This window comes from Hemiscyllium ocellatum, chromosome 7, assembly GCF_020745735.1.
Source record: "Hemiscyllium ocellatum isolate sHemOce1 chromosome 7, sHemOce1.pat.X.cur, whole genome shotgun sequence".
NCBI classification, from domain to species: Eukaryota; Metazoa; Chordata; class Chondrichthyes; order Orectolobiformes; family Hemiscylliidae; genus Hemiscyllium; species Hemiscyllium ocellatum.
The window spans coordinates 3,241,643-3,269,568 of record NC_083407.1 but is presented as its reverse complement, the minus strand read 5'-3'; the positions used below and the strand labels follow the sequence as shown (position 1 = coordinate 3,269,568).

The 27,926-nt window shown below is 50.8% G+C and overlaps 1 protein-coding gene across 1 annotated transcript in view; it reads right to left on the bottom strand.

The window, feature by feature from the left end:
* Positions 1 to 15,643: 15,643 nt before the first annotated feature.
* LOC132817304 (SPRY domain-containing protein 3-like) overlaps positions 15,644 to 27,926 on the bottom strand; it is a 454,579-nt gene continuing 442,296 nt past the window's right edge. The window contains exons 7-8 of the mRNA XM_060827714.1: positions 16,349 to 16,468; positions 15,644 to 15,690 (exon numbers count right to left, since the gene is read on the bottom strand). Of these exons, the coding sequence (XP_060683697.1) occupies positions 15,644 to 15,690; positions 16,349 to 16,468 (167 nt within the window). The remainder of the gene's footprint in view (positions 15,691 to 16,348; positions 16,469 to 27,926) is intronic.

Sequence of the window (27,926 nt, the reverse complement as noted above, 5' to 3'; positions counted from 1 at the left end):
TACTGGGGAGTGTTGCTGAACAAAGAGACCTTGGAGTGCAGGTTCATAGCTCCTTGAAACTGGAGTCGCAGGTAGATAGGACAGTGACGAAGGCGTTTGGTATGCTTTCCTTTATTGGTTAGAGTATTGAGTACAGGAGTTGGGAGGTCATGTTGCGGCTGTACAGGACATTGGTTAGGCCACTTTTGGAATATTGCGTGCAATTCTGGTCTCCTTCCTATCAGAAAGATGTTGCGAAACTTGAAAGGGTTCAGAAACGATTTACAAGCATGTTGCCAGGGTTGGAGGATCTGAGCTACAGGGAGAGGCTGAACAGGCTGGGGCTGTTTTCCCTGGAGTGTCGGAAGCTGAGGCTAAAGGTTTATAAAATCATGAAGGGTATGGATAGGATAAATAGATATGGTTGTTGTGGTTCTGTTCGCCAAGCTGGAAGTTTTTGCTGCAAACGTTTCGTCCCCTGGCTAGGAACATCATCAGTGCTATTGGAGCCTTCTGTGAAGCGCTGCTTTGATGTTTCTTCCGGTATTTATAGTGGTTTGTTCTTGCCGCTTCCGGGTGTCAGTTTCAGCTGTAGTGGTTTGTATATGGGGTCCAGGTCTATGTGTCTGTTAATGGAGTTTGTGGATGAATGCCATGCCTCTAGGAATTCCCTGGCTGTTCTCTGTCTGGCTTGTCCTATGATGGTAGTGTTTTCCCAGTCAAATTCATGTTCCTGGTTGTCTGAGTGTATGGCTACTAGGGATAGCTGGTCGTGTCGTTTTGTGGCTAGCTGATGTTCATGGATGCGGATTGTTAGCTGTCTTCCTGTTTGTCCTATATAGTGTTTTGTGCAGTCCTTGCATGGTATTTTGTAAACTACGTTAGTTTGGCTCGTGCTGGCTATTGGGTCCTTTGTTCTAGTGAGTTGTTGTCTGAGTGTGGAAGTTGGCTTGTGTGCTGTTATGAGTCCTAAGGGTCACAGTAGTCTGGCTGTCAGTTCTGAGACGCTCCTGACGTATGGTAGTGTGGCTAGTCCTTTTGGTTGTGGCATGTCCTCGTTCCGTGGTCTATCTCTTAGGCATCTGGTGATAAAGTTGCGTGGGTATCCGTTTTTGGCGAATACCTTGCATAGGTGTTCCTCTTCCTCTTTTCGCAGTTCTGGTGTACTGCAGTGTGTTGTGGCTCTTTTGAATAGTGTCCTGATGCAGCTTCGTTTGTGTGTGTTGGGGTGGTTACTTTCATAGTTTAGGACTTGGTCCGTGTGTGTTGGTTTCCTGTGTACCCTTGTGGTGAATTCTCCGTTGGGTGTTCTCTCTACTAACACGTCTAGGAATGGGAGTTGGCTATCCTTTTCCTCTTCTCTCGTGAATCGTATTCCTGTGAGTGTGGCGTTGATGATTCGGTGTGTTTTTTCTATTTCTGTGTTTTTGATGATTACAAAGGTGTCATCGACGTATCTGATCCAGAGTTTGGGTTGGATTTGTGGTATGGCTGTATGTTCTAACCTTTGCATAACTGTCTCTGCTATGAGTCCCGAGATTGGTGATCCCATGGGTGTTCCATTGATTTGTTCGTATATCTGATTGTTGAATGTAAAGTGTGTGGTGAGGCACAGGTCTAGTAGTTTAAGTATGCCGTCCTTGTTGATAGGTTCGGCCTCCTGTGTTCTGTTATGTATGTCCAGTAGGTTGGCTATTGTTTCTCTGGCTAGGGTTTTGTCAATTGATGTGAACAGTGCCGTCATGTCGAATGATACCAGCTATCCCTAGTAGCCATACACTCAGACAACCAGGAACATGAATTTGACTGGGAAAACACTACCATCATAGGACAAGCCAGACAGAGAACAGCCAGGGAATTCCTAGAGGCATGGCATTCATCCACAAACTCCATTAACAGACACATAGACCTGGACCCCATATACAAACCACTACAGCTGAAACTGACACCCGGAAACGGCAAGAACATCCATCAACAGACACATCGACCTGGACCCCACATACAAACTACTACAGCTGAAACTGACACCCGGAAGCGGCAAGAACAAACCACTATAAATACCGGAAGAAACATCAAAGCAGCGCTTCACAGGAGGCTCCAATAGCACTGATGATGTTCCCTAGCCAGGGAACGAAACGTTTGCAGCAAAAACTTCCAGCTCGGCGAACAGAACCACAACAACGGACACCCGAGCTACAAATCTTCAACCAGACTTTAAATAGATGTGGTATTTTCCCTGGGCTGAGGGGAGTCCAGAACTAGAGGGTATAGGTTTAGGGTGAGAGAGGAAAGATATAAAAGAGATCTAATGGGCAAATTTTTCACACAGAGGGTGGTACGTGTGTGGAATGATCTGCCAGAGGAAGTGGTGGAGGCTGGTACAATTACAGCATTTAAGAGGCATCTGGATGGGTATATGAATAGGAAGGGTTTGGAGGGATATGGGCCGGGTGCTGGCAGGTGGGACTAGATTGGGTTGGGATATCTGGTCGGCATGGACAGGTTGGACCAAAGGGTCTGTTTCCGTGCTGTACATCTCTGTGACTTTATGACTCTATCCAAATGCCTTTTAAATGCTGTAATTATACCAGCCTCCACCACTTCCTCTGGCAGCTCATTCCATACACGTACCACCCTCTGTGTGAAAAAATTGCCCCTTAAGTCTGTTTTAAGTTTTAAAAATTTTAGGTTTTAAAACTTGCCCCCCTTTTACCATAAAGGCCATTAACCTTCTCAATGTCACTCCCATCCTTGTGTGATATTCATTCAGTTTAATTCCAGTGTCCCTGGAATTTCCAACAGGGGGTAACGGTCAATGTTGGAAATAACTGGATCTGTCATTTGGAAGAATGTAAGACTGGTTCAGGGCAGTATTTATGTACAGTCTGGAAACATCTGGGGGTGAAACGGAGCCCATCAACTATTTTTGAGGTAGTTTCTTACGACGTCACACTCTGGAGCCAAGCAGACAGCAGGCTAGCTTGTGATTTCATTGAGTCCGCTCCTCTTGGAAGTTTACATTCTCCGGAATGGAGGGAAGAGTCTGTTAATAAATTACACAATAGATCAAAGTTAAAAATCACACCACACCAGGTGAGAGTCCAACAAGTTTATTTGGAAGCACTAGCTTTCGGAGCGACGCTCCGAAAGTTAGTGCTTCCAAATAAACTTGTTGGACTATAACCTGGTGTTGTGTGATTTTTAACTTTGTCCACCCCAGTCCAACACCGGCATCTCCAAACCATGACTACACATAAGATCAGTTGTGAGGGAAGGAAAGTGGAGTTGGCTAAAGCCAGTTTGTTACATTTTGTTTTCATCCTCTGTTTCTATTTTATTTCTTCTGTTTCCCCCACACTCCCGCCTAACTGCGGTGGTGCTTGTTCCTCCCCCCCATCACCCATGGTGTGCGTGTGCAGGTGTGAGACACAGTGAGAGACACAAGGTGCACGAACCTTTATTCAGTTTCCACCACCAGGAAGAAAGGGAAAACACCCGAGTGGCCAGTGACAAGCGGTGCCCTTCACATCAAAGGGCAATGCTGTGTGATCAATCAGTGAGGGGGAGGGCAGGGACTAAATCAAAATAGTGTTGGAGGGGGAAATAATGCATTCCACTCTCTGCGGCGCCCACCTCTCCCTGAACAACTCCAGGGTGTTGGTGGACACCACGTACTCCTTCTCCAGAGATAAGCTAGTGAGTTACATTCAGGGATAGGTCTAACAAGATGCAGTGGTTCATAATTAAGGGGATATTGCAGAATGAATGTCAAACTATATTGAAAAGGAAAGGCAGACAACACAGTCAAAGACCCCTCTCCCATCCCAGCTATACTCTCTTTTACCCTCTTCCATTGAGCAGAAGATACTAAAGTTTGGAAACACATGCCAACAGATTCAAGAACAGTGGGCGGCACGGAGGCACAGTGGTTAGCACTGCTGCCTCACAGCGCCAGAGACCCGGGTTCAATTCCCGCCTCAGGCGACTGACTGTGTGGAGTTTGCACGTTCTCCCCGTGTCTGCGTGGGTTTCCTCCGGGTGCTCCAGTTTCCTCCCACAGTCCAAAGATGTGCGGGTCAGGTGAATTGGCCATGCTAAATTGCCTGTAGTATTAGGTAAGGGGTAAATGTAGGGGTATGGGTGGGTTGCGCTTCGGCGGGTCGGTGTGGACTTGTTGGGCCGAAGGGCCTGTTTCCACACTGTAAGTAATCTAATCTAATCTAATCTAAACAGCTCCTTCCCCGCTGTTATCAGACTTATGTACGACCCTCTCATATATGAGAGTTATCTTCCTCTGCACCTTCTCTCTAGCTGTAACACTATATTCTGTTCTATTAGCCTGAAGTATTAATGTAAGGTGTGTAACATACAAAACAATACTTGTTCACTGTATCATGGTACATGTGCCAATAATTAATCAAATCAAAGAGCTAGATGAAACACTGGGAAGATCTGGAATGTTATGGATGTTTCCAGTTTATCTTCGATATGAAGTCGACAGTTGAATGTGTGCATCAGTTGCTGAGGAGGCCTGAGTTCCAAATACTAAAGCAAACAGAATCCCTGCAGTGTGTAAGCAGGCCATTCAGCCCATCAAGTCCACACCACCCTTCCAAAGAGTATCCCACCCTGACCCACCCCCTTCCTGTAACCCTTTACATCCCATGGTTAATCCACCTCACCTGAGTATCCCTGGATACAGCAGACGATTTCCCATGGCCAATTCACCCTGACCTGCACACCTTTGGACTGTGGGAGGAAACTGGAGGAAACCCACACAGACACGGGGAGAATGTGCCAACTCCACACAGACACAGGGAGAACGTGCCAACTCCACACAGACAGTTGCCTGAGGCTGGAACCCAGTTCCCTGGTGCTGTGAGGCAGCAGCGCTAACCACTGAGCCACCCACTGTGCTGCCAGTTTGCAAAGAAGGGTTAGACCCGAAACATTGCCATCTCCACCTCCTGGTGCTGGCTCCAGCCTCCTGCCTGTCCACTCTGGGAGGCACACAGCTGAGCGGTGGGAAGAGGGAGCATTCCAAAGCCTCCCTGAAGACTTCCCTCGAGAAATACTACATCAATGTTAATGCTTGGGATAGCCTCATTCAGAACAAATGGATTTAGAGCAACCTCCTGTAAGGAGGGATACAATTCTTTGAGAAGGAATCAGAGAAAGGAATGGCAGTGATCTTGATGCTCAAAACCAATTCTGCCTCCCGGAGACACCTGCCCAGTGTCTGCTGGGAGATGTGGCTCTAGGATCAGGCTGATCACAATATCCCAGAGCAACCCAGGAACCCAGTGACAGAGAATTTCTGAGGTGGACAAACCGGTTCGTTAGCGAGTGATTGCTGATAGCAGCGACAGCAGCAGAAGAGCAACTGACTCTGGAGAAAAACTCACCAAGAAGACTTTGACCTTTAATTGCTACTAAATCTGGTTTTGAAAAAAAGTTATGGACACCTCCAAGGTAATGGTTGCTTCAGAATCCTTTCTAGATTTTCTTTTCTACTTTCACAGACGTCAGTGGTCAGGAATTACACGTCAAAAAACGTGGTGCTGGAAAAGCACACAGGTCAGGCAGTAATGAAGGGCTCATGCCCGAAACGCTGATTCTCCTGCTCCTCGGATGCTGCCTGACCTGCTGCGCTTTTCCAGTGCCACACTTTCTCACTCTGATCTTCAGCACCTGCAGTCCTCACTTTTTCCTTGGAATTACACGTGTCCCTGTATCTCAACTGAAGAGTCTGAGAAAGTCCCCAAATCTCCATATTTCTGACCATCCCAGAAACTCTGAAAAGCCGAACTTTCCAAAGGCCCAGATCTAGTTTAATTTCAATCCAAAGTGAAGATCTTTGATTGGTCTATGGTCATCAGCGACTCAATTTCATCAAGATATGCAGTGGATTTTGAGGAGGTACCAAATTCCATTGTTCCCTTCCCATTCTGAAGAAGACTTGACTCAAAATGTTAACTGTTTTCTCTCCACAGATGTTGCTAGACCTGTTGAGTTTCTCCAGCATTTTCTATCTTTCCATCAGATCCCAACACGTCATTTTAGAAACTTGGCCAACAAAGCTTTTGCATTTTTATTCCATTTACCACCTTTCTTTAAATAAACTAAGCCCTGTCTGCAGAGACTGTTGGTGTTTTGTGTTGTGTGAGTGTGCCTATGTTTAGAGACATGGTTTTAATTCTGGATCCTGGTCAGATGCTATTCAGTATTTTTCACTTGTTTTAACCAAAAAGTTTTGTTTTATAAGAACCAGCTGATTCTGAGTATGTTTGAGAAACCTGACAACAGTCTCTTTTATTCTGGAGAGCAGGACAAAAGGGAAGCAGTTGGCCGTTTTGGTGATGAGTCTAAACATTTCCACGGAAGTTACAAGTGGCAGAGCATTAGGGTTTGATCCTCAGCTCATGGTTTCGTCACAGTCATAACATTCCATTGAGAAAGAAACATTTAGACAGAAAGTCCCAGCGACTGAGCTTAAGCAAAAATGTTAAAGACAATATCCTACTTCAAGAGAATGCCAATACATGCACAAAGTTGGTCGGTAGGTCAGAGGTTTGGAAATATTAGTAAGAGAGTGACTAAAGGATTAATAAGAAGGGATTAATGAGTATTAAGATAGGACTAGAGAAATATAACAACAGAAAATAAAAGTTTCAACGGATATTTAGAATGAGAAAAGGATTAACCCATTGAGTGCTGGCCTCATAGAAAGTCAATTTGGGGAATTAATCCTGGAAAATACGGAGATGGCAGATGAATGGAACAGGCTGTTTTGCTTCAGTTTTCACTGCAGAGTCAATCATTAAAATCTCAGAAAAAGCTGGCAATCAGGAAACACGGGGAAGGAAAGAATGCAGGAATCAGCAATGAAATGTACTGACTGAGCCCACGGTGTTGGGGGTTGTACATTGGCATGGATAGAGAATTGGGGTCTAGATCAGAGTGGGGCTGGAAAAGCACAGCAGGTCAGGCAGCATCCGAGGAGCAGGAAAATTGACGTTTCGGGCAAAAGCCCTTCATCAGGATTGAGGACAGAGAATGGACAGAGAATTGGCCAGTGGGCAGCAGACAGTGAGTGGGGATAAGGGGATTTTTTCAGGTTGGTGACTGTGAGCAGAGGGATTCCACGGGGATCAGTGCTGGGCCTGTAACTGTTTCCAATCTATATTAATGCCTGGGAGGACAGAAGGGAATGTACTGTCACCAAATTTGCAGGCAACACAAAAATAGGTGGAAAGCCAGGTTGTGAGAGTTCACAGAGAGATATTGATGCGTTCTGTGAGTGGGCAAAAATTTGGCTAATGGAGTATAATGTAGGAAGATGTGAAAGTGTTAATTTTGAAAGGATGAACAAACGAGCAGGGTATTATTTAAATGGAGAAAAACTGCAGAAAGCGACAACACAGAGGGAGTGGTGGGGGGGAGGGAATCTTGTGCACAAAACACAGAAAGCTAGCGCACAGGGGCAGCAGGTAATCAGGAAGGGTCATGGAATGTTGGCCCTTATTTCAAGGGGGTTGGAGTAAAAAGGGTTGGGAAATCTTACTGCAGCTGTTCCAGGTGCTGGTGAGACCACAGCAGGAGGACTGAGTATCGTTTTGGTCTCCTTATTCAAGGAAAGATATTATTTCATTAGTGGAAGAGCAGAGAATGTTCATGAGGGTTATCCCTAATGTGGAAGGATTGCCTCATGAGCAAAGATTAAGCAGGTTTTTTTTATTAGATCCCCTACAGTGTGGAAACAGGCCCTTTGGCCCAACCAGTCCACACTGACCCTCTGAAGAGTAACTCATCTAGACCCATTGCCCTATGACGAATGCACCCAGCACTATGGACAATTTCCCATGGCCAATTCACCCTGACCCGCACATCTTTGGACTGTGGGAGGAAACCAGAGCACACCCACGCAGACACGGGGAGAACGTGCAAACTCCACACAGTCAGTCACCTGAGGCTGGAATCAAACCTGGGACCCTGGTGCAGTGAGGCAGCAGTGCTAACCACTGTGCCAGCCACAGGTCTTTAGGAAGAGGAGATGACCTAGTGGTATTACCACTAATCTGTTCATTTAGAGACCCCGGGGACCTGGCTTCAAACCCTGCCATTGCAGATGGTGGAATTTGAATTCAGTAGAAATCCAGAATTAAGAGTTTAATGCTGTTGGTTATCAGGAAAACCCCATCTGGGTCTGGACTCAGACTAAAGGGGTGCCAATGTTAGACTGAGCTGAGAGGGATTTTTGTCTTTCAGAGAGTTGTGAATCTTGGAGCTCCCTGCCACAGGGAGATGTAGGAGCAGAGTCCTCATGTATATTTAAGGCTGAGACAGAGAGAGATTCTTAATCAGTCAGGGAATTGAGGGAAAGGGTAGGAAGGTGGGTGTGAGGAATGTTGGATCAGCCACGACCTTATTGAATGGTGGAGCAGGTTCGAAGGACCAGATTCTCCTAGTTCTATTGGTCTTATAAAATGAGGAGCCAGCACTCGGATTGGATGTCCCAAGTTTTGAACTGGGTAAGGATCCGGGAGACAGAGTCTTGATTGTCTACTTCTGGGCAGCTGACAAATGAATGTCATTGTACCAGCTTCCCGGTATCCAATCAGATTTGGGACTAACATTGAGATCTCGAATGTCTTGGCAAAATCCATCCCATAGTTTCCCACATCACACAGAGCAATGCATGGGCCAACAGCAGCACACCGACTGGACAGAGGGAATGGAATGGAACGGTGCTGTCTTCAACACTCAACTCAATTTTTACAATGTAGCAGCAAAGGAGCAATGGTTGAGGTTTCAGGTTCAGGGTTTCCTCATGCCCTCTGGGTCTGGGCTTCTCCTCCTGAGGCTCACGTCAGCCACTGAGGGGCTGAAATTCCACTTTCACCCTCTCCTCCGGGCTCAGCATCCCGATGGTGGGATAGAAACCCCCGGGTGGTATCGGACTCTCCTTCTTCCCGATGATCTTCCCATTCCGCGAGAAAAACACCTGGAGAAAGGGGGGATTGGCCGTCAGTCCAGGAGGATTGGAGTGTGTGGGTTACTGACCCCTACCCCGTGTCAGATCCGTCACGACAGGCTGAGCACTGGGACAGGCCCCTTCACCAATTCCCACCGCCTCCACCTCAGGGTGACTCGCCATTGGCCTCCTGAAAAGGTTTGAGTGAAACCCAAGCCCTGGTCGTCACTGTCATTGTCCAGGGGGACTACACCGGTTCCAGAGGGCAGATCACTACCACCTTCTCAAGGGGCAACTAGGGGCAGACATTAATGCTGGGCTCAGCCAGTGACGCCCTCACTGCACAAGTGAATAAGGCATTGGCTCCCCAAGTCCCACACACACCAGCCATTTCTCCACACCAACCCCAGGGACAACAGTAGGTCGCTTCATAAAAAGAGAAGAAATAGCTGCAGGTGTCAGCCATTCGGTCCATCAACCCTGATCCGACATCACTCACCTCCATGTTATTGCCCAACCCCCATGGCCCTTGATTCCCCGAATGATCACGAATCCACTTCAGACGTAAACATCCACAAGGGCTCGTACTCCCCCCTCAACTGCCCCCCGACCGACAGCTCCCAGAGGCAAGGCATTCCAAAGACCCACAACCTTCTGAACGGTGACACAGCACTAAACCCAGAGAGTAACCGCGCACTTTCCCAATCGGAGGGGAACTCCATCAGGTATGACTCAGGATTCAGGCCCATCCCTGGAGAGTTCAATTCCCATTAGGTCCTCACCTCCAGTTCCAAGGGAGTGCCGCACTGTCGGAGGGTCAATACTGAGGGAGTGCCGCACTGTCCGAGGGTCAGTGCTGAGGGAGTGCCGCACTGTCGGAGGGTCAGTACTGAGGGAGTGCTGCACTGTCAGAGGGTCAGTGCTGAGGGAGAGCCGCACTGTCCGAGGGTCAGTGCTGAGGGAGTGCCGCACTGTCAGAGGGTCAGCACCGAGGGAGTGCTGCACTGTCAGAGGGTCAGTGCTGAGGGAGAGCCGCACTGTCCGAGGGTCAGTGCTGAGGGAGCACCGCACTGTCAGAGGGTCAGTGCTGAGGGAGTGCCGCACTGTCGAAGGGTCAGTACTGAGGGAGTGCAGCACTGTCGGAGGGTCAGTGCTGAGGGAGTGCCGCACTGTCATAGCGTCAGTGCTGAGGGGGTGCCGCACTGTCATAGGGTCAGTGCTGAGGGATGGTGATGGTGACTGCCAAAGAGTTGCTTTCTATGCACTGAGGTGGAAATCAATGTTTCCAGAACATCGGATCAGTGTGTCAGGGAGGGTGGCCTGGCCCACTGCCCAGTTATTATTTCGGAAATTCCCTTGGCACCATCCGACTCCGCTCCCCCGTTGCTGTGTGAAAATGGACTGTCCTCCAGGATGGTTGGAAATCTCTCTGGGATTTTCTGACTAAAACTACCTGGAAGTATAATTCCTTTCTCTATGTGGAGTCCTGTGGGAGGGAGGGGGTGTGTGGTATAATTTCCGAAACCATTCACAGCGCCCCATGGTTCCCTGCGTTAGAATGTTCTGGAAGGGATTGTGCTGACTTGTCGTTGTTACTCACCACAGCGTTCTGTGACTGATGCTGACTGTCTCGACGTCCCTCTGTGTCATCATCATCATCATCATCATCATCATCATCATCATCATCACTTTCGGAGTCCGTGCAGTAGACGATGGTCTTTCGGAGTCGCCTTCCTGTGTCCCTGCTCTGCTTCAGCTCCTCTTTGCCATCAGTGTCACACTCTCCTGTAACACAGACACTCGTTCCAGACCCTCCTCACTGCTGCAGGTTCCCACATTTTCCTCTGTTCAGGGAAGGTGGCTGTCCCAACATCGACTGCCTGTCCCAAACTGCTCAGGGGGCAATAAAGACCCTGCTGTGGGCCTGGAGTCACATGTAGGCCAGACCAGGGACAGGATGGAGGATGTCCTTCCCTGAAATGACCCAGGTGAGTCTACAACAACCATTAGGCTCGATGTTAATACTAAGTTTTATCATGGTGAGGTTGGAATCCGGGTTGTCAGAACATTGATCATACGGTACAGGAGCAGGAGTAGGCCATTCAGCCCAGTGAGTCTGCTCTCCCATTCACTTAGGTCATGGCTGATCTGATCACTTCAACCCCAATTTCGTGCCTTTTCCCTCGAACCCTGGGTGGGGCGTGGGGGGGGGGGTTGGGTTGTGCTACTGATGCCGAGTCTCTGGATTTCATTCCCAGTGGAATGACCACGACCACCTCCCCTTCAATCACACTAAGGTGCTATGGTGTCCCCTTATCCTCCTGGTCACCTCTCCACCCCCACCCCAGTGCCACAAGGTAGCCTCCCGACCCATCCCCGATGTACAGGCAGACTGTGCTCATTCAAACCGAGCTCTGGAAGGTTGGGAATCTGCGTGGGAGACAGGAAATGTTTGATTCTAACAGGGAGATACCTGCTTCCCTCCTGTCTCGGAGCCCCGGGGCAGGGGGTGGGGCCAGCGGGCACAGGGATCAGGACAATTCCCAGCTCCATAGCCCTGACCCTGCAACGCGTGCAGTGGGGTTTATTTCGGAGGGGGGTGCGGGGATTGCGGGTTGGAGGAGGGTGAGTGTTCTGTGAGTCGGGCTGGGAGACTCTGGCAATGGGACGGGGTGGCTGACAGAGACAGCAGTCTGCCCTGGGGATCTGCCTCAGCCAATCAGCACTTCATCAAAACATTAACAAATTATACTCAGCGCATTGTGAGCCCCACCCCTCAGAGCCCCCAGAACACACCATCCAAGCTGCTGCCCATCCCATGGTCCCTCATCCCCACACTGTCCATCCCCACACTGCCCATACCCACACTGTCCATATCCACACTGCCCATCCCCACACTGCCCATCCCCACACTGCCCATACCCACACTGTCCATATCCACACTGCCCATCCCCACACTGCCCATCCCCACACTGCCCATACCCACACTGTCCATATCCACACTGCCCATCCCCACACTGTCCATATCCACACTGCCCATCCCCACACTGCCCATCCCCACACTGTCCATCCCCACACTGTCCATCCCCACACTGCCCATCCCCACACTGCCCATACCCACACTGTCCATCCCCACACTGTCCATCCCCACACTGCCCATCCTCACACTGCCCATCCCCACACTGCCCATCCCCACACTGTCCATCCCCACACTGTCCATATCCACACTGCCCATACCCACACTGCCCATACCCACACTGCCCATCCCCACACTGTCCATACCCACACTGTCCATATCCACACTGCCCATACCCACACTGTCCACCCCCACACTGCCCATCCCCACACTGTCCATACCCACACTGTCCATACCCACACTGCCCATACCCACACTGTCCATCCCCACACTGTCCATCCCCACACTGTCCATACCCACACTGTCCATCCCCACACTGTCCATACCCACACTGTCCATATCCACACTGTCCATACCCACACTGCCCATCCCCACACTGTCCATACCCACACTGTCCATATCCACACTGCCCATACCCACACTGCCCATCCCCACACTGTCCATCCCCACACTGCCCATCCCCACACTGCCCATCCCCACATTGCCCATACCCACACTGCCCATCCCCACACTGCCCATACCCACACTGTCCATCCCCTCACTGCCCATACCCACACTGCACATACCCACACTGTCCATCCCCACACTGTCCATCCCCACACTGCCCATCCTCACACTGCCCATCCCCACACTGCCCATCCCCACACTGTCCATCCCCACACTGCCCATCCCCACACTTCCCATACCCACACTGCCCATCCCCACACTGCCCATACCCACACTGTCCATCCCCACACTGTCCATCCCCACACTGCCCATCCTCACACTGCCCATCCCCACACTGCCCATCCCCACACTGTCCATATCCACACTGCCCATCCCCACACTGCCCATCCCCACACTGCCCATCCCCACACTGTCCATCCCCACACTGTCCATACCCACAATGCCCATACCCACACTGCCCATACCCACACTGTCCATCCCCACACTGCCCATCCCCACATTGCCCATACCCACACTGCCCATCCCCACACTGCCCATACCCACACTGTCCATCCCCGCACTGCCCATACCCACACTGCCCATACCCACACTGTCCATCCCCACACTGTCCATCCCCACACTGCCCATCCTCACACTGCCCATCCCCACACTGCCCATCCCCACACTGTCCATATCCACACTGCCCATCCCCACACTGCCCATACCCACACTGCCCATCCCCACACTGTCCATCCCCACACTGTCCATCCCCACACTGCCCATCCCCACACTGCCCATACCCACACTGTCCATCCCCACACTGCCCATCCCCACACTGCCCATCCTCACACTGCCCATACCCACACTGTCCATCCCCACACTGTCCATACCCACACTGTCCATCCCCACACTGTCCATATCCACACTGTCCATACCCACACTGCCCATACCCACACTGTCCATCCCCACACTGCCCATACCCACACTGCCCATCCCCACACTGTCCATCCCCACACTGTCCATCCCCACATTGCCCATACCCACACTGCCCATACCCACACTGTCCATACCGACACTGCCCATCCCCACTCTGCCCATACCCACACTGTCCATCCCCACACTGCCCATACCCAAACTGCCCATACCCACACTGTCCATCCCCACACTGCCCATCCCCACATTGCCCATACCCACACTGCCCATACCCACACTGTCCATACCGACACTGCCCATCCCCACTCTGCCCATATCCACACTGTCCATCCCCACACTGCCCATACCCACACTGTCCATCCCCTCACTGCCCATACCCACACTGCCCATCCCCACACTGCCCATACCCACACTGTCCATCCCCACACTGCCCATCCCCACACTGCCCATCCCCACACTGTCCATCCCCACACTGCCCATACCCACACTGCCCATACCCACACTGTCCATACCCACACTGTCCATACCCACACTGCCCATCCCCACACTGTCCATCCCCACACTGCCCATCCCCACACTGCTCATACCCACACTGCCCATCCCCACACTGCCCATCCCCACACTGTCCATCCCCACACTGTCCATACCCACACTGCCCATACCCACACTGTCCATCCCCACACTGTCCATCCCCACACTGCCCATCCCCGCACTGCCCATACCCACACTGTCCATCCCTGCACTGCCCATCCCCACACTGTCCATCCCCACACTGCCCATACCCACACTGTCCATACCCACACTGTCCATCCCCTCACTGCCCATACCCACACTGTCCATACCCACACTGTCCATCCCCACACTGTCCATACCCACACTGTCCATACCCACACTGCCCATCCCCACACTGCCCATACCCACACTGTCCATCCCCACACTGTCCATCCCCACACTGTCCATACCCACACTGTCCATCCCCTCACTGCCCATACCCACACTGTCCATACCCACACTGTCCATCCCCACACTGTCCATCCCCACACTGCCCATACCCACACTGTCCATCCCCACACTGTCCATCCCCACACTGTCCATACCCACACTGTCCATCCCCACACTGTCCATACCCACACTGTCCATACCCACACTGCCCATCCCCACGCTGTCCATCCCCACACTGTCCATCCCCACACTGTCCATACCCACACTGCCCATCCCCACACTGTCCATACCCACACTGTCCATACCCACACTGCCCATCCCCACGCTGTCCATCCCCACACTGTCCATCCCCACGCTGTCCATTCCCACACTGCCCATCCCCACACTGTCCATACCCACACTGTCCATACCCACACTGCCCATCCCCACGCTGTCCATCCCCACACTGCCCATAACCACACTGCCCATCCCCACACTGCCCATCCCCACACTGTCCATACCCACACTGTCCATACCCACACTGCCCATCCCCACACTGTCCATACCCACACTGTCCATACCCACACTGCCCATCCCCACGCTGTCCATCCCCACACTGTCCATACCCACACTGTCCATACCCACACTGCCCATCCCCACACTGCCCATCCCCACGCTGTCCATCCCCACACTGTCCATCCCCACACTGTCCATAACCACACTGCCCATCCCCACACTGCCCATCCCCACACTGTCCATCCCCACACTGCCCATCCCCACACTGTCCATACCCACACTGTCCATCCTCATGGCCCATCATACCCACACTCCTGCTCCCTCAGAGACTCATGCCAACGTGGTACCTACCAACGTCATGTCCACCCTTTGTCCCTCACCCACTCCCCGTTGTCCTTTACCTCCCATGGACCACGTGCAATGGACAGAGCTCAGGGCCCACAGTGACAGGAGATTAAATTGCTAAATATCCAAGGATTAATTTTTAAATTGTTTGAAAATTGCCTTGATAAAACTCATGCATGATACTGAACCTCATCGGGCCAAGATAAGATTATAATACAATAAGGTCTACAAGCAGAATTAGGTCATTCACCCCACTGAGCCCGCTCTGTTGTTTGGTCAGCACTGAGATGTTTCTCAATCCCAAAATCCTGAAATTCCCTCCCCAAAGGCCCACAGCAGGTGGACAGCAGTGGGTCATAGAGAGAGCTCACCCACCCCTCGCCAATAAAGGCCCGGTCAGTGACACCCCCACCTCACAGGTCAATCATTAAAAAGTAACGTCTATACATATTGGTTTCTACTGTTCACAATTGTGAAAATCAACCCTTAATGGGGAGGGGGAGAGGGAGTGAGGGGGAGGGAGTGGGAGCAAGGGGAGAGGTAGTGGAGGGGGAAGGGAGAGGGATTGAGGGAGAGGGGTGGAGGAGAGGGAGTGAGGGAGAGGGGGAGGGAGTGGAGGGGGGGAGCGGAGAGGGACTGTGGGAAATGGAGAGGAGGGAGGGGGAGAAGGAGGGAGGGGGATTGAGGAAGGAGGGAGGGAATAGTGAGTGAGGGAAGAGGGAGTGTGGGGAAGGCCAAAAGGGAGTGGGGGAGGGGGAGAGGGAGGAAGTGAAGGACAGGGTGGGGGTTGGGGAAAGGGAAAAGGCAAGAGGGAGAGGGAGATGGAGGATGGAAGAGGGAATGGGGGGAGGGGAGTGAGGGGGAGAGAGTGAGGGAGGGGGAGGAGGGGAGTGAAGGAGAGTGAGGACAGTGAGAGGGAGTGAGGGACTGAGAGACTGGAGCAGGGAGTAGGAATTCAGGGAGAGTAGGGGAGAGGGAGTGAGGGGAACTGGGGTGGAGGTAGGAAGTGAGGGAGATTGGGAGGGGAGAGAATAGGGGATGAGGGGAGGGTACTGCAGAGCAGGTGGGATTCGGGGTGTACAAAGTGAACAGGATCCCACATTGCGGGGAATACACACCTTCACTGTCCAGATGGAAATCCCGTGGGAACATGATTCCACAGCCCATGATATCTCCCTTGTAACAACGCGGGCCGAATGGATGTCCCACTCCACTCCCAGAGAAAATCTTCCCATCATCTGAAAATCAACAAACCATTCCCATCAGATCATTGCATAAACTCTGATCAGTTAATCAATAGTTCCAATGGATTTCTAAATCTATCTCGACACAGGCTTCATCTTATACCGAATATTGTGTTATACAAAGATACATCCAATACTGGTCACTAATGTCCTCATCAATCAAACTAGAGAGAGCTTTACTCTGTACCTAACCCTGTGCTGTCCCTCACTGTCCCACAGGGGACAGTATCTGATATATAACTGGCAGAACATGAAACTATAAGATATGGGAAATATGCGCTATTTTTATTGATGTGGATATTTCAAGTATTAAGAATTTTCCTTGTGATACTCATGACCTACAGATAGCACCTGACTGCCGTAAGATCAGGAATCCTGCAGTGAGTAACTCCCCTCCTGACTCCCCAAAGCCTGTCCACCATCTACAAGGCCCAAGTCCGGAGGGTGATGGAATACTCCCCACTTGCCCTGGATGGGGGGGCAGCTCCAACAACACTCAAGAAGCTCAACACCATCCAGGACAAAGCAGCCGCTTGATTGGCAGCTGAGAGGAATGTGGAATTTGACCCAATCAGGATCCACAAGCAAACTTGCTTCTCTCTCTCACGATGAGAAAATGTGAACATTTGATAATGGGTGTGTGTCATTGAGCTGTGGAGGTCTGTAGCACAGAAAAAAGACCCTTCGGCCCATCAGGTGTGTACCAGTCAGCCAGCACCTGGCCCATAGCCTTGTCTGCCTTGATATGACAGGGTGGGGGCACATTGAAATCCCCCCTCAATGTGATGAAGGGTTCCTTCCTCTCCCACCCTCACAGGTGGTCAGTTTCAGATTCCCCACCTTTCCCTCCTTGGGGGATAAAGGGAATCCTCACTTCCCCCGAACCCTCCTGCCCCTTCCCTTAAACCAATGTCTCTGGAATTAGTCCGTCCCCCAAGGGGAAAGATTCCTCCCTGCCTACCGTCATCAGTTTATCCATCTCAATGCTGTCCCCTCCTCCAAGGGAAAAACCACCCCGGTCTGATCAAAAGAAGCAATGCTGGAGATCACAGCAGGTCAGGCAGTGTCCATGGAGAGAGAGAGAGAGAGAGAGCTGATGTTTCAAGTTGAGATGAGTTTTCATCAGAGCTGACGTGATGTGTGCAGGGGACAGTGTTTAAGTTATAGGTCAGGGAGGGGGTGTGGTTGGGTTGTGTGTACGGCGCTGATGGAGAAAAGCTCCTCATAGGCCCATGTATCTGCCCTCAGCACGCTGCAGTCTTCCAGCGAATCACATCGCAAACTGGACAAGCAGCATCTTATACTGTCACAGAGATGTACAGCAGTGAAACAGACCCTTCGGTCCAACCCGTCCATGCTGACCAGATATCCCAACCCAATCTAGTCCCACTTGCCAGCACCTGGCTCATATCCCCCCAAACCCTTCCTATTCATATACACATCCAAATGCTTCTTAACTGTTGTAATTGTACCAGCCCCACCACTTCCTCTGGCAGCTCATTCCATACACGTACCACCCTCTGGGTGAAAACGTTGCCCCTTAGGTCTCTTTTATATCTTTCCCCTCTCACCCTAAACCTATGCCCTCTAGTTCTGGACTCCTCTACCCCAGGGAAAAGACTTTGTCTATTTACCCTATCCATGCCCCTCATGATTTTGTAAACCTCTATAAGGTCACCCCTCAGCCTCTGACGCTCCAGGGAAAACAGCCCCAGCCTGTTCAGCCTCTCCCTATAGCTCGAATCCTCCAACCCTGGCAATGTCCTTATAAATCTTTGATGAACCCTTTCAAGTTTCACAACATCTTTCCAATAGGAAGGAGACCAGAATTGCATGCAATATTCCAACAGTGGCCTAACCAATGTCCTGTACAGCCGCAACATGAGCTCCCAACTCCTGTACTCAATACTCTGACCAATAAAGGAAAACATACCAAACGCCTTCTTCACTATCCTATCTACCTGCAACTCCACTTTCAAGGAGCTATGAACCTGCACTCCAAGATCTCTTTGTTCAGCAACACTCCCTAGGACCTTACCATTAAGTGTATAAGTCCTGCTAAGATTTGCTTTCCCAAAATGCAGCACCTTGCATTTATCTGAATTAAACTCCATCTGCCACTTCTCAGCCCATTGGCCCATCTGGTCCAGATCCTGTTGTAATCTGAGGTAACCCTCTTCGCTGAACATTACACCTCCAATTTTGGTGTCATCTGCAAACTTTCTCACCATACCTCCTATGTTCACATCCAAATCATTTATATCAGGATCAGTTTGTGTCCAATGTGTACAGGAGGGTTTCCTGACACAGTATGTCGAACGGCCAACAAGAGGGGAGGCCCCACTGGATCTGGTACTTGGTAATGAACCAGGCCAGGTGTTTGATTTAGTTGTAGGTGAGCACTTTGGAGAGAGTGACCATAATTCAGTTACGTTTAGTTTAGCGATGGAAAGGGATCGGTACATGCCACAGGTCAAGAGTTATTGATGGGGCAAGGGAAATTATAATGCGATCAGGCGAGAATTAGGATGCATAGAATGGGGTAGCAAAATGCAGGGGATGGGGGCAATCAAAATGTTTAAGGAACAGATATTGCGTGTCCTTGATAGGTATGTCCCTGTCAGGCAGGGAGGAAGTGATAAGGTAAGGGAACCATGCTTTACGACAGAAATTGTATCTCTCATTAAGCAGAAGAAGGAGGTTTATGTGTTGATGAGGCAAGATGGTTCAGATGAGGCGATGGAGAGTTACAGATCAGCTCGGAAGGATTTAAAGAGAGAGATAAGAAGAGCAAAGAGATGACATGAGCAGTCTTTAGCAAATAGAATAAAGGAGAACCCTAAAGCTTTCTGTGGTATGTGAGGAATAAAAGGATGATTAGGGTAGGAATAGGGCCAGTCAAAGACAGAAGTGGGAAGTTTAGTGTGGACCCTGTGGAGATCGGAGAGGTGCTAAACAAACATTTCTCATCAGTTTTCACTCAGGAAAAGGAGAAAATTGTAGAGGAGAAGAATGAAGTATGAGAAATTAGACTAGAAAGGATCGAGGTTAGTTATGAACAGGTGTTATCAATTCTAGAAGGAGTGAAAATAGACAAGTCCCCTGGGCCAGATGGAAAATTTCTCAAGGATTTGCTGGGAAGCTAGGGAGGAGATAGCAGAGCCTTTGGCTTTGATATTTGAGTCGTCATTGTCTACAGGTTTAGTACCAGAGGACTGCAGGATTGCAAATGTTGTGCCCTTGTTCAAGAAGGGCAGTAGAGATGACCCAGCTAATTATAGACCAGTGAGCCTTACTTCTGTTGTCGGAAAGGTTTTGGAAAGGATTATAAGAGATAAGATTTATAATCATCTAGCAAGCAACAATTTGATTTCAGATAGTCAACACATTTTCATCAAGGGCAGGTTGTGTCTCACAAACCTCATTGAGTTTCTTGAGAAGGTGACCAAGCATGTAGATGAGAGTAGGGCAGTTGACGTGGTTTACGTGGACTTCAGTAAAGCCTTTGATAAGGTTCCACATGGTAGGCTGCTGGAGAAAATGTAGAGGCATGGGATTGAGGGTGATTTAGCAGTTTGGATTAGAAACTGGCTTTCTGAAAGAAGGCAGCAAGTGGTAGTTGATGGAAAATATTCAGCCTGGAGTCCGGTTACTAGTGGTGTGTCATAAGGATCTGTTTTGGGACTGCTCCTGTTTGTCATTTTTATAAATGACTTAGACGCAGGCATAGGTGGATGGGTTAGTAAATTTGCAGATGACACTAAAGTCGGTGGAGTAGTGGACAGTTTGGAAGAATGTTACAGGTTGCAGGGGGACTTGGATAAACTGCAGAATTGGGCTGAGAAGTGGCAAATGGAGTTCAATGCAGCTAAATGTGAGGTGATGCACTTTAGGAAGAACAACAGGAAGGCAGAGTACTGGGTCAATGGAAAGATTCTCAGTAGTGTGGATGTGCAGAGGGATCTTGGAGTCCATGCACATAGATCCCTGAAAGTTGCCACCCAGGTGGATAGTGCTGTTAAGAAGGCATACGGTGTGTTAGGTTTCATTCGTAGAGGGATTGAGTTCCGGAACCGCAATATCATGCTGCAACTATACAAAACGCTGGTGCAGCCACACTTGGAATATTGTGTATAGTTCTGGTCCCCATATTTTGGGAAGGATGTGGAAGCATTGGAAAAGATGCAGATGAGATTTACCAGGATGTTGCCTGGTCTGGAGGGAAGGTCTCATGAGGAAAGGCTGAGGGACTTGGGTCTGTTCTCATTGGAGAGAAGAAGGCTAAGAGGGGATTTGATAGAGACATACAAGATGATCAGAGGATTAGATAGGGTAGGCAGTGAAAGTCATTTTCCTAGGATGATGACATCAGCTTGTACAAGGGGCATAACTACAAATTGAGGGGTGATAGATTTAAGACAGATGTCAGAGGTGAGTTCTTTACGCAGAGAGTGGTTTGGGCGTGGAATGTCCTACCTCCCAATGTAATTAACTCAGCCACATTAAGGAGACTTAAACAATCCTTGGATAAGCACATGGATGATAATGGGATAGTGTTAAGGGGACGGGCTTAGATTAGTTCGCAGCTCGGTGCAACATCAAGGGCCGAAGGGCCTGTTCTGAGCTGTATTGTTCTATGCTCTATGTTCTATATAAATGATGAAAAGTAGAGGACCCAGCACTGATCTTTGTGGCACTCCACTGGTCACAGGCCTCCAGTCTGAAAAACAACCCTCCACCACCACCCTCTGTCTCCTACCTTCAAGCCAGTTCTGTCTCCAAATGGCTAGTTCATCTTCACACTGGCCACTTTACACACTTCTGGACTTCATATGGGGTTCAACACGTTTAGATTGTGAACCCATTCCCATTCCTTCCCTTTCTTTTAGCTCGTTATCGTGTCCTCTCTCCCCTCTGCCCATCCCCATGTAGACACACCACCATTGTTCTGCCATTCCACATTCCGATCCCTTAATCTGAACTATCGACACCTTTTCTTCATCAGCACTCTACACCCACCACCCATCTCCTCCTGAACTGCAGCATAAATGCTGTCCCCTCCACACTTCATCTCAGCTCTGATAAAGACCCATCTAGACTGGAACCATGAGCTTGCTCTCTCTCCATGGATGCTGCCTGACTTGCTGTGTTCTCCAGCATTTGCTATTTTCAAATTCCAGCATCTGCAGTAATTTGTTCCCAGTCTGGCCAGTTTCTCTTCTCAAATCTTCTCAAAACTTGCTGAGTCTCTCTTCATCATTAAAACTCTCCAGCCCAGGCAAACTCCTGGAAAATCCCCTCTGCACCCTTTCCAGGGCAAACATATCCCTCTGATAATGTGGATTCCAGAACTTTCTGTTTGTTTATTTGCTTGTGCATATGTGGGAAATCTCCTGCTGATTATTACCTACCGTCCTCCCTCAGCTGATGAATCGGTATCCTCCATGTTAAACAACACTTCGAGGGAGGACTGAGGGGGATGAGGGCACAGAGAGTACTCTGGGTGGGGGGGGTGGATTTCACTGTCCCACCACCAAGAGTGGCTCGGCAGCAGCATTACTGATCGAGCTGGACAGGTCCTTACAGGACATCGCTGCTGGACTGGGTCTGGGACAGGTGGGGAGGGAACCAACAAGGGGGAGAAACAGACTTGACCCCATCCTTACCAATCTGCCAGCTGCAGATGTATCTGACCATGACAGTATTGGTTAGAGTGACCACCGCACAGTCCTTGTGGAGACAAAGTCCCACCTTCACATTGAGAATCCCCTCCATTGTATTGTGTGGCAGATCACCGTGCTCAATGGGACAGACTTGGAAGGATGTTGTGAAACTTGAAAGGGTTCAGAAACGATTTACAAGGATGTTGCCAGGGTTGGAGAGTTTGAGCTACAGGGAGAGGCTGAACAGGCTGGGGCTGTTTTCCCTGGAGCGTCGGAGCCTGTGGGGTGACCTTATAGAGATTTACAAAATTATGAGGGGGATGGATAGGATAAATAGACAAAGTCTTTTCCCTGGTGTGGGGGAGTCCAGAACTAGAGGGCATAGGTTTAGGGTGAGAGGGGAAAGATATAAAAAGGACCTAAGGGGCAACGTTTTCACACAGAGGGTGGTACGTGTATGGAATGAGCTGCCAGAGGGTGTGGTGGAGGCTGGTACAATTACAACATTTAAGAGGCATCTGGATGGGTATATGAATAGGAAGGGTTTGGAGGGATATGGGCCGGGTGCTGGCAGGTGGGACTAGATTGGGTTGGGATATCTGGTCAGCATGGACGGGTTGGACTGAAGGGTCTGTTTCCATGCTGTACATCTCTGTGACTCTATCTCGCAACTCCAGACTGGGCTCCACGAGGCACTGTGGGTCACCAACAGCAGCAGCTCCCTCTACACTCCAGCACAATCTGTAAGCTCATGGCCTGACATATCCCCCACTCAACCATTACCAACAAACCAGGGGATTGACCCGGGTTCAATGGAGAGTGCAGGAGGGTCTGCCAGGAGCAGCACTGGGCAGACCCGGAGGTGAGGTGTCAGCCTGGTGAAGCTACCAAACAGGACTACTTCCACACCAAACAGCATAAACAGCATGTGACAGACAGAGCTAAACCATCCCACAACCAATGGATCATAGAACATAGGAAAGTACAGCACAGAGCAGGCCCTTAGGCCCACGATGTTGTGCCAAGATTTAATCCTCATGTAAAATATAGTAACAACCTACGCTCCCCTCAACTCCCTGCTATCCATGTGCATGTCCAGCAGTCGCTTAAATGTCCCCAATGACTCTGCTTCCACCACCACCGCTGGCAACGCAGCCCATACATTTACAACTCTCTGTGTAAAGAACCTTTTTCCTCTGTCCCCTCTATACCTTCCTCCTAATATCTTAAAACTATGACCCCTCGTGCCAGTCCATCCTGCCCCGGGGAAAAGTCTCTGGCTATTGACTCTACCTATTCCTCTCATTATATTGTCCACCTCGATCTCTTCCTCCTCCTCTCCAGCTCTGCAGTGCTGCCACACCCAGTGATAAACGGTGGGGGATGATTAAACAGCTCACTGGAGCAGGAGGCTCCACAAATCCCCCCATCTTCAACAATGGCAGAATCAAACAGTGTGGGGCTGGAAAAGCACAGCAGGTCAGGCAGCATCCGAGGAGCAGGAAAATTGACTTTTGCCCGAAATGTCAATTCTCCTGCTCCTCGGATGCTGCCTGACCTGCTGTGCTTTTCCAGCCCCACACTGATCTCCACCCTCTGCAGTCCTCACTTTCTCCACAATGATGGAAGAGCCAGCGCCAAAGCTTTCCCAGCAACCTTCAGCCAGCCATGCCGAGTGGGTGATCCACCTCAGCCTCCTCCAGTGGTCCCCATCGTCACAGACACCAGTCTCCAGCCAATGGGATTCACTCCACGTGATATCAAGAAACAGCTGCAGACACTGGATACTGTAAAGGCTATGGGCCCTGACAACGCTCCAGCAATAGCACTGAAGACGTGTGCTCCAGACCTTGTCTCTCCCCTCGCCAAGCTGTTCCAGTCCAGTTACAACACTGGCATCTACCCGACAATGTGGAACATTGCCCAGGTATGTCCTGTACAGAAAAAGCAGGACAGATCCAACCCGGCCAATTCCTGCCCCATCAGTCTCCTCTCGATCATCAGTAACGTGATGGAAGGGGTCAGTAACAGAGTTATCAAGCAGCACCTGCTCAGCAATAACCTGCTCAGTGACGCCCAGTTTGGGTTCCCCCAGGGTCACTCAGCTCCTGACCCCATTACAGCCTTGGGTCAAACATGGACAAAGGAGCTGAATTCCAGAGGGGGAGGGGGGAGGGACAGCCCTTGACATCAAGGCTGCATTTGACCGAGTGTGACATCACGGAGCCCTGGCTAAACCGGAATCAGTGGGTATCAGGGGGCAGCCTCTCCCCTGGTTAGAGTCATACCCGACACAGAGGGAGATGGTTTTGGTTGTTGGAAGGTCAGTCATCTCAGCTCCAGGACATCTCTGCAGGAGCCCCTCAGGGGAGTGTCCTAGACCCAACCATCTTCAGCTGCTTCATCAATGAGCTTCCCTCCATCAGAAGGTCAGAAGTGGGGATGGTCCCCGATGATTACACAATGTTCAGCCCCATTCCCCTCTCCTCAGGGACTGAAGCAGTCCGTGTTCAAATGGAACAAGATCTGGGACAATATCCAGGCTTGGGCTGACAAGGGACAAGGAACATTCATGTCACACAGATGCCAGGCTGTGACCATCAACGATAAGAGACATTCTAATCACCGCTCCTTGACACTCCATGGTGTTACCATCACTGAATCCCCCACTGTCACCATCCTGGGGGTTACCATTGACCAGAAACTCAACTGGACTCCCCACATAAACACAGCGGCTACAGGAGCAGCTCAGAGGCTGGGAATCCTGCAGTGAGTAACTCCCCTCCTGACTCCCCAAAGCCTGTCCACCATCTACAAGGCCCAAGTCCGGAGGGTGATGGAATACTCCCCACTTGCCCTGGATGGGGGCAGCTCCAACAACACTCAAGAAGCTCAACACCATCCAGGACAAAGCAGCCGTTTGATTGGCCCCACACCCACAAACACCCCCTCCCTCCCCCACCCACACTCAGTAACAGCAGTGTGTACCATCCACTCCCTCCCCCACCCACACTCAGTAACAGCAGTGTGTACCATCCCCTCCCTCCCCCACCCACACTCAGTAACAGCAGTGTGTACCGTCCCCTCCCTCCCCCACCCACACTCAGTAACAGCAGTGTGTACCATCCCCTCCCTCCCCCACCCACACTCAGTAACAGCAGTGTGTACCGTCCCCTCCCTCCCCCACCCACACTCAGTAACAGCAGTGTGTACCGTCCCCTCCCTCCCCCACCCACACTCAGTAACAGCAGTGTGTACTATCCCTCCCTCCCCCACCCACACTCAGTAACAGCAGTGTGTACCATCCCCTCCCTCCCCCCACCCACACTCAGTAACAGCAGTGTGTACCATCCCCTCCCTCCCCCACCCACACTCAGTAACAGCAGTGTGTACCGTCCCCTCCCTCCCCCACCCACACTCAGTAACAGCAGTGTGTACCATCCCTCCCTCCCCCACCCACACTCAGTAACAGCAGTGTGTACCATCCCCTCCCTCCCCCCACCCACACTCAGTAACAGCAGTGTGTACCATCCCCTCCCTCCCCCACCCACACTCAGTAGCAGCAGTGTGTACCATCCCCTCCCTCCCCCACCCACACTCAGTAACAGCAGTGTGTACCATCTTGTGGGTGGCACAGTGGTTAGCACTGCTGCCTCACAGCGCCTGAGACCCGAGTTCAATTCCTGACTCAGGCGACTGACTGTGTGGAGTTTGCACATTCTCCCCGTGTCTGTGTGGGTTTCCTCCGGGTGCTCCGGTTTCCTCCCACAGTCCAAAGATGTGCGGGTCAGGTGAATTGGCCATGCTAAATTGCCCGTAGTGTTAGGTAAGGGGTAAATGTAGGGGTATGGGTAGGTTGCGCTTCGGCGGGTCGGTGTGGACTTGTTGGGCCAAAGGGCCTGTTTCCACCCCCTGCAAGTTCCCCTCCCAGCCCCTCACCATCCTGACTTGGAAATATATCACCGTTCCTTCAGTGTCACTGGGTCAGAATCCTGGAATTCCCTCCCTAAGGGCATTGTGGGTCTACCCACAGCACATGGACTGCAGCGGGTCAAGAAGGCAGCTCACCCCCACCTTCTCAAGGGGCAACTAGGGACGGGGTAATAAATGCTGGGCCCAGGCAATGACACCCAAATCTCACAAATGAATAAAAAAAAGTAAACGTGTGTGTGTACGTGTGTGTGTGTACATGTGCATGTGAGTGAGTGTGTGAGTGAGAGTGTGTGTGAGTGTGTGAGTGTGTGTGTGTACATGTGTGTGTATGTGTGTCTGTGTGTATGTATGTGTGTGTACGTGTGTGTGAGTGTGTGTGTGTGTGTGAGTGTGTGTGTGTGTGTGTGTGCCATGGTGATTGAATGGGTTAATGTTTGAGTGGATCACTGTGCATATCCTCGACCCAGCCCCCATGTTGTGATGCACTCTGTAGTGGACCAACCAGAAAGCTGCTGATGCCTGAGACCCAGACTCCAAGAGGTGACAGTGAGAAACTGGTGAGGAGTCCGTGTGAGTGTCGAGTGGGGGAACAGGACGGAGGTAACACTGAGGAGCTGCATGGGTGAGCAGATTGCCACGAGGTGTCAGTGTTTGCTTGGTCTGGAGCCTGCGAGGGGAACGTGGGTCCATGAATCAGCCATTCGCCTTTCCTGGAACTTGGCAGCAGCAGTGAGTGAGTGAGTGATGAGCCAAGTAATCCTGAGGCATGTTCTGAGAGAGAGAGAGAGTGAGTGAGGGAGAGAGCAAGCGAGAAAGAAAGAGAGAGAAAGCGTGAGAGAGTGAGTGAGAGAATAGTTGGAAATTATATCTGGCTTTCAGAGTCTGCGAGAGCACCTTGAGGCTTTTGAGAGGTCTCTCTGTATGTCACAACGCAACCCACTCTATCCAAAATAAGCCAGTTTTGACTCTGACCTATCTCAGTGGCTGCTTTTGGTGCAGGCCCCCACTGCCAGTTCCCAGTCAGTGAGGTGCTGGCTAATCGTTGGTCCAGGCTCCCGGACCCTCGTCAGCCATGCAGTTCCACAGTCCCACAGCTCAAACGCTGGACAGTGAGCTCATTTCATCTTCATTGCAAAGGGCTTTGGCATGAAAGAGGGAGTAGGCCAAGCTGCAGGCGCTCCTCCAGTTTCACTGTCACTGGATCAACACCCAGCAACAGCCATCCTCACCGCTCTGTTAGTATGGAGAGGCTTTCAGTGGATACAGGTGTGACAGGCAAAACCAGCGGTTATTGGGTTTTGTGGCACTTTCAGAGGGCAGTTGAGGGTCACGTTGCTATGGGTCTGGAGGTACATGTAGGTGAAAGTGAGGACTGCAGATGCTGGAGATCAGACCCTCGAGTGTGGGGCTGGAAAAGCACAGCAGGTCAGGCAGCGTCCGAGGAGCAGGAGAGTTGACCTTCTGGGCAAAAGCCCTTCCAGGCTCTCACAGATTCTTTAAGTCAGATATAATTTCAAACTATTCTCTCTCTATCTCTCTCTCTCTCTCTCTCTCTCTCTCTCAGAACATGCCTCGGGATTATTTGGCTCATCACTCAATCTCAATTGCTGCCAAGTTCCAGGAGAGGAGATTGCATTGATTCCTGATGAAGGGCTTCTACCCGAAACGTTGATTCTCCTGCTCCTTGGATGCTGCCTGACCTGCTGTGCTTTCCCAGCACCACACTCTCAACTTGGGGCGGCACGGTGGCTCACAGCGCCAGGGTCCCAGGTTCAATTCCCGCCTCGGGTGACTGTGTGGAGTTTGCACGTTCTCCCCGTGTCTGCGTGGTTTTCTTCCGGGTGCTCCGGTTTCCT